General features: G+C 37.4%; 1 protein-coding gene across 3 annotated transcripts in view; it reads left to right on the forward strand.

Moving 5' to 3' along the window:
- The window catches only part of PRDM5 (PR/SET domain 5), a 211,259-nt gene that overhangs the window by 18,024 nt on the left and 185,160 nt on the right, over positions 1-8,075 (forward strand). For all 3 annotated transcript variants that reach the window (XM_003800056.2, XM_003800057.2, XM_012811562.2), the window contains exon 2: positions 5,742-5,825. In XM_003800056.2, coding sequence (XP_003800104.1) covers positions 5,742-5,825 — 84 coding nt within the window. The remainder of the gene's footprint in view (positions 1-5,741; positions 5,826-8,075) is intronic.

Consider the following 8,075-nt stretch of genomic DNA (forward strand, 5'->3'; position numbering starts at 1 on the left):
GGCTATTTTTTTGTTGCAGTTTTCATTGTTTTTTAGCAGGCCTGGGCTTGGTTCGAACCCGCCAGCTTCGGTGCATGTGGCTGGTGTCATAAGCACTGTGCTACTGGTACTGAGCCAGTTCCAAGGTATTGATACTGGGTGCACTTCTCAGCTGACTCAGTAGTTCAGTACAGTGATTTCTACTTGTAGGTAGTTAGCTCTCTTCTCCTCCAGGTAAACTTAGTATTTTACCTGGTTACATTAGTACTCTTCACAAGGTGTTCTAGTACTATGGAGAATGGATATGGGTAGGCGACTAGTCTGTGCCTCAGCATTCCTAACAGGAAAAGATGGGAGATTTTTCAAATTGAAGTTTTGAGAAAACATATTTAATGTTTGTTGAAGGCCTAATTGTATTTCAAGAACACACGCACAATTGTAGTTTAACATTGAGACACAATTATGTTCTAAGTGGAGTCTCTAGATTCCTTCTGTGAAAAATCATCATTATTTCAAAGGTAAATGACTCAACGGCATATTGATTTCCTTTAATGTGATTTATTTCATGTAGATATATTTTTTTTACTTGCTAAGCCATTTCAAAGGAAATTGCAGGCATTATGGCAAATTACACCTCTATTCTTAAGTATAAGGACGTTTTCCTATATAGCCTTAATATAATTTCATTTATTTATTTATTTGGCAAGCATGAAACAAAGTTTATTGAGAAAGAGAAAGATAGGCTTACAGAGTAAGAAACCTTACAAAGCAGGATATTTTTGCCATAGACAGTGAATGGCCTCCACTGCCAGGGCCTCCACTGTGGCCCTTAATATCATTTTAACATCCAACAGAAATAATAGTAATTTCCTAATATATGCAAGTACCAGCCCACATTTAAATTACTCCATTTATTTCCAAAATGTTTTTATAGCTATTTATTTTTAAACCAGGATCCAATCAAGGGCCACATGTTACATTTAGTTGTATCTATTAAATCTCCTTTTTAAATTCTCTCCTGCCTCCTCTCTTTAATAACAGTGGTTTTCTGAAGAGATGAAGCCAATCATTTGTAGAGTATTACACATCTGGATTTGTCTGATTGTTTCCCCAGGGCATTATTTAACTCCTCTATCTTCTGTATTTCCTGTAATCTGGAAGTTAGATATGTAGTATAAATATTTTTGGCAAGAATACCTCATGGAGTGATGCTGGTTTTCTTTGTACTGCCCTATCATGGGGGCACATCTCACTTCCCCGCTGCCTAGTGACGCTGACACTGGTTTAAGGTAATTTCACTGTGAAGGTGCTGCTTTCCCTCTGTGCCTAGCAGGTAATCTGTGAGCTGACAGTATGTGGATGTATTTTTCACTACTTCTACCTAGTAGTTTTTGCCTCCACGGATAATATGTGCCCAAATCTGTTATATTATTAGGATTTCAAAATGATGATTTGCTAACTCAGATAATTCCCCTTTATTTAAAAGGATTTCCCTGTAGTGAAGAGCTTGGTATCTTCAGTTGCTGCTGTCTGGTTACCCTGAACTGTGCTTACTATTGAAAAGGCAGGACAGAATGCTTCTATCCCTCTACTGATTCTTACAAGCTATTATCCCGTAATGATGGCAGATGAGGCTTTTAAAAACATTTTTTTTCTTTCTCTCAATATCCTTATGGAATTTGTTGATGTGCTTTGTTCTCTTTTATGCTCAAATTATTCTAATTTCAAATCCCTAAGTTTTATAGTTGAGGAAACTGAGATTCAGAAGTTTTGTGCAGTCAGTTAACAAAGCAGGAACTGGGAGAATCCACATCCCATGAAACCTCAGCTAGTGCTTTTCCCACAGTTCTAATAGAAATATCTGCAGTAAACCTTGCTTTTACCTTCTTCCTAATAATGTGAAGCAAAATGAGAGAAAGTTGCTCACATTTTTGTAATCATACTTTTTTTTTTTTTTTTGAGACAGAGTCTCACTTTATTGCCCTAGGTAGAGTGCTGCGGCGTCACAGCTGACAGCAACCTCCAACTCCTGGGCTTAAGCAATTCTCTTGCCTCAGCCTCCCGAGTAGCTGGGACCACAGGCACCCACCACAACACCTGGCCGTTTTTTGTTGCAGTTTGGCCGGGGCCAGGCTTGAACCCGCCACCCTCGGTATATGGGGCCAGCACCCACTGAGCTACAGGCACCACCCTGCAATCATACTTTTTTGTTTATTAAAAGTTATTGTCTAGTCCATGGGTGGCAGATTGAATGGCTTAATTATCTGCTTTGTTCAGAAATAGTCTGACTAAAAACAAAGAATCACCACTGTAGGCTGGACATTGGATCAGTCTGAGAAGTGAGTTTGAGTCAGACAATTTTGTTTACATGTGTTGAGTTTGTCTTGAAGTCACATTTTATTAAACCTGAACAGTTTTGAAAAGTTGGAATTCATTGCCAATATAAAAAAGTAGCATTTTCACATGCAAATTTGAGTTTTTAGATATTGCATTATTTGGCAGCATTGGGTCCACATTGTGATACAACAACATTTAAGTTGTAGAATGAAAAAACTTAGGTGGGCCTGCCTTTGCAACTCGCCTCTTCCCTAATGTATGGGTGTCTGATGTTGTGTTGCCTCACTGCCTAACTTGTAAGTGTTAGAGATGGTGGACCCTAGTTACAAAGGAAGAATTCTAAGATGCTTATTGAAAAGAAATCAGAGAGCAAAGGTAATTTAATAATGCAGACGCAAATGAAAGCAAGAAAATGGAAGAGCTGCCACGTTTCCTGCTGCCAGTAATAAGATTTTTAGTATCTTTATTACAAAAAAAACCAATAATAACAGAAGTCAGCCAGAAATTTTTGAAGTTTTCAAGATTATTTGAAGTATATGTGTTTTCTTCATATCATTTATTATGAACTTACCCTTAGGTGTTTAATATACTAATGCACATATACAATTAATGATGAATTATGTGGAAACCATTCATTTTGTAGCTTGAAGTGGTCAAATATTGGCAACTTCATACAATTCCACTAAGAAAAAATAATTATAGGTAGGGCAGGTGCCCCAAAGTTACTCATTGGTGTGCTATCCAAGGAGGTTTGAAGCCCACTGAGGAATAATAAGCTTATGCTACAGTTAGAATCACCTTAGGAAATGGTTAGCAACTAAAAATAAAATTATAGTCAGAATTTTAGGAAAGTGCTGCTTATATAATGGAGACAACAGGGGCTGGGTTTGAACCACCCCTACTCCTTTGAGCCACAGGTGCCGCGGAAAAATATATACAGTATTTTAATTTTATATGGATGTGTTAACATGTGTATGTGTGAATGTGCTATGGTGAAATGTAAAATGTATGTCGTACTAAGAGAGGCACAAAAACTTAAAAGCCAGTATTCATTATAATTTAGTGGTTTGAGTTGATTGGGACTAACCATTACTGGTGAAGCTTTCAAATCAGCATTCTGATTCTTAATTTGAATTTTCAAAGCATTAGGTCCTTTAATAATCCTTCTAGGCCTGCATCCAAGCAGGCTTTTTTCCCCTATGCCAGTGCATTTATTTAGGATTCCATCCCTTCTTCAGTCCTTTGAATACTGTTGAATTGATAGATTCAATTTTTTTTTCCTCCAGATTTCTCCTGAGTCTTAACTGACTGTTTGGCTTGGGTAGATCAGTTACATTGGAATGTGTGTACTCAGATTATTGTTACCTTCTGCCGTAGTTGATAAAGGCCATGGCAGTGTGGACCAAAAGTTGAACTATATCCATTAACATCAAATCCTCAAATTTATTACAAAATAACATACCATACTTTTTTGGTCTGTTTTCTAGATTATTTTTATGTCAGTTCACTCAGTTTCTTCAATTTAGTGGTTAGTGCACTGAGTGTCTACACTGAGCAAGGCACAGCCCAGGTAATTGCTAAATTATAGTCAGTGGAAAGCTGGGCCAAGCAGGCTGCCTTGGCATTGAGTCATATGGCCATCTGTCACGATTTTGAGTGGTGGCTTGGTAAAGTGGAAGGTGCCTGACCTGTCCACTCAGAATAAATCACTGGTTCCTAATTCCATCTCTGATCATTGTTAGCTGATTCACCTCTATCAAGCAACTGATATAAACTCTTTGAGCTTCAGTTTTCTTAGTCGTTAAATTGGGAGTGCGGCATGTAGTGCTTAAGTAAATATTAATTTCTCTCCTATTTTCTTTCATTTTTATGGAGCATTTCTTAACCACTATCAAATACTGGTTAAGTCCCATCTATGGAGAGAACTGATTGCTTTTTAAGGAAACCATCTTTGGGGCTGTTGTGTCTGAGATGTGATCTTGAGTGCCCATTTCAATATGAAGTAAGGCATGAGAGGATTGTAGCAAAGCAAGCTTCCAGTTTCTCCTGAATTTGTTCCCTGTGTATGAATATCCCCAGTGTCATTATAAATAGCCAGCAATCTCCCTGTTTTATTGCCAGGCCTGTGTTTAAGTTATTTACAATTATAGTCATGATGTGAGGAATCCCTGTAGGGATTTTCTGCCCTTAACATTAAAGGCATGGTCTTCCTGGCTTTGCCATTATTTATGGCTTCTCGGGACTTCTTTCCTTCATCTGTAAAATGACGGGGCTGGGTTAGTTGTTTGTAATTTCTTGAAGCTTTAACATGTTACTGTTCCCAGGAGTTGGGTTTTCTGTTGTTCATTAAGTAATTATATTTCTTGAAACATTACATTGGTGGTTATTTTTTTCCATTAACAATGTTCATCAAAAGTTTCCCTGGAGATTCTGTTGTTGTTGTTATTTTATCTACTGCCTCATGGGGAGTAGAAAAAGAGAAGGGGGGATTCTGTTAAAAAATGTGTGAAGGGGGGATTCTGCTAAAAAATGGTCTTAGGCAGTTTTGAAGGTGCTCACAAAGGCATAAGTGTCTTCTCTGCACACATTTCTGTAGAATGTTTGGTTGGTCATGGAGACATGATCAACTCCCTCTGTCTCTGTAGTGCCTGCATTGGTCACTTTGGAGGAAGAGTGTGGCTTATCCTTTGTATATGTCCTTGTAAGTCCCTGCAGGACAAACTACAGGGACCCAGCCACTCAGGGTGCTTAGGGGCTATGCCAGTGGTTCTTACCTGTCAATTGTCAAAATGCAGCTCCCACACCCCCCTCCCATATTCTGATTTTAACAAAGCCCAGACAGGATTCTGTTTTGAAGCCATCATCTGGTGATTCTCATGTAGGTGGGCTACAAAGCACACACTTGGTGAAACCCTGGTTTGAAGTGTGCCCACTTGGCAGTGTGAAAGATTGACAGGTGAGTTTAAAGTTTATTTATGAACAGTCTGCCTTTGAGAATGACAAGCCTACTTCTTTCTTGTTCACAATAGAAATGAATTTATGATTTTTATGGAAACCAGGTGATTTTCTGCCTGGTGGGCTTGTCTCTCAAGTCAAGCAAAACTCACTGCTTTTTAAAGACTGCTTGCCAGAGGCTCTAAAGAGGATTGAAACATATGAAGGGCAGTGCCTTGTCAGAATTTGAAGGTTGAGCAATTTAACCCTTATATGTAGGCTCCTATGATGTAGATTTAGGGTCTTAGGTTCAAAACAGATTAAACTGGATTTTAAATATGTAAACATTTTGTGTTAATTAGTATCTTGAAAGAGTTTAAATCATTGGGTGCAAAAGTTTTGGGGAAAAAAAATCCAGAAGAGAAAAATGGTTTATTTTAGCAACTTGAAAATTGTACTGATCCTTTTTCTGTATAATACTTGCTACTCAGGGTGAAAAGTTTGGACCCTTTGCTGGAGAGAAGAGAATGCCTGAAGACTTGGATGAAAATATGGATTACAGGTTGATGTGGGAGGTGAGGATGTGACTTACTTTTAACGTTAAAAATGTTGTTTTATATTATTTACTGTACCTATGAGTTAAAATGAATTGATACTGATTCCAGTTGAGTATTTAAGTATTGAAATGTTTTATGGGGAGAGGGGAGAAGGTGGGGAAGGTAGGTGGAGGGAGGGTGATTGGTGGGATCACACCTATGGTTCATCCTATAAGGGTACATGTGAATCTCTCTAAATGTACGGTATAAATGTCTTAACACAGTAACTAAGAAAAAAACATGAAGGCTATGTTAACCAGTTGGATGAAAGTATTTCAAATTGTATATAGAAACAGTACACTGTACCCCATGATAGTATTAATGTACACTGCTATGATTTAATAAAAAAAAATGAGTGACTTGAAAGTTTAGTTTTTATACAGAAAGGTAGAATATTGAAATAGTTTCCTGGACAATTCTTTTAGAACTGTGAAGTTTATAGCATATCATTGAAAAATAAGTTTTTTGTATGTAAGGATATTTGGATTTCAAAATACACATGCACTGGATTTAGAATTCAATTTCTGTAAAATTATGCTTTTCTTTTAATTTTTATTTTCTAGTTGTAGTTCTAATTATATGCAGTAATTTTGAGTTTCATGTTGGCACAAAAATCTCACCTTAAAATTATCTTGTCTTCACCAACATAGTTAAAGAATTGTGACATCTTGGATAGCCCTTTTTTTTTTTTTGCGGTTTTTGGCCGGGGCTGGGTTTGAACCCTCCACCTCTGGCATATGGGGCCAGCGCCCTACTCCTTGAGCCACAGGTGCCGCCCTTGGATAGCCTTTTGTAATCTAAAGTTTCTTCTCTTTTGCAGGCATCTGTATGTACAAGTGTATGCTTTTGTATTTTGAGAAATTTCGTCCTATTTTATGCCAATTACATTTGTTGTTATTCTTTTTTAGTTAGAAGGGTCTGAAAGATGGAAATAGAAAAGCAGAGGTATAGAAATGGTTGAAACAAAAATTTGGAAAACTCAGCCCCAAGAATTATACAGTCATAAATTCCTTAATCATGGGAATATGTCTGTCTTGAGAAATGCATTGTTAGGCAATATTTTTGTTGTTGTGTGAACATCATAGAGCGTATTTCCACAAGCCTCTGTGGCCTCCAACCCTCAAGCCATGAGGAGTAGCCAGTACTAGAATGTGGCCTGTTAGGGACCAGGGCTACACAGCAGGAGGTGAGCAGCTGGTGAGTGAGGGAAGTTTCATCTGTATTTACAGTCACTCCTCATCACTGGAGTAATCACTGCCTGAGTTCCGTCTCCTGTCAGATCACAGTTAAAGTGCTGTTTTAACTAAAAAGTTGATGAAAGGAAAAAAAGTGAGATGATAAAAGCATTTTATTAATCCAAAAAGAAAGCAAGAAGTGAAGAAAAAGAGGTCATAAAGAAAATAGTAAGATGGTAGCTACAAACCCAATTAGATCACTAATTGTGTTAGTTTCAATGGACTAAGTACTAAAATTAAAAGACTGTTATCAATGAATTTGATCAAAGAACCAATCTGATGCTACTTAACAATTTTAAAATTCAAAGACACAGAAAGCCTGAAAATAGAAGGATGAAAAAGATGTATTATTAGTATTAGTATTCAACAAAGTGGACTTTAAGGAAGAAACAGTACTAGAAATAAAGAAAGTCAGTACACTACAGGGTTGTATATATGCTTCAAATGAAAGCAAAAACTAAAAGAACTCACAGTAGAAATAGACAAATGCACAATCTTAATGTGAGACTTAGGTGTACCTTTCTTAATTGCTGATAGAATAAGCAGGAAAAAAACCTGGAAATGATATATAGATAACCTAACCAGTATAGTTAATACACATGGCCTAAGTGACAGATGTACACTATTGTACTCAATGACAATTGATTAATCCACATGAAACCTTTTTAAAATTAATCATGGATCATGAAGCTCATGTTAACAGATTTCAAAAGATACAATCTCAATAAAAATCCTAGTAAGGTGTTTTTTTTAGACAGAGTCTCACTCTGTCACTCTCGGTAGAGTACTGTGGCATCACAGCTCACAGCAACCTCCATCTCTTGGGCTTAAGCAGTCCTCTTGCCTCAGCCTCCCAAGTAACTGGGACTACAGGCACCGTCAAAAAGGCTGGCTCTATTCTTTCTTTCTTTTTTTTTTCTTTGGTTGCAGTTGTCTTTGTTTTTTAGCAGGCCTGGGCCAGACTCAAACCCGCTGGCTTTGGTGTATGTGGCTG

This window comes from Otolemur garnettii, unplaced genomic scaffold, assembly GCF_000181295.1.
Source record: "Otolemur garnettii isolate 467f Iridium unplaced genomic scaffold, OtoGar3 scaffold00164, whole genome shotgun sequence".
Classification (NCBI taxonomy): Eukaryota; Metazoa; Chordata; class Mammalia; order Primates; family Galagidae; genus Otolemur; species Otolemur garnettii.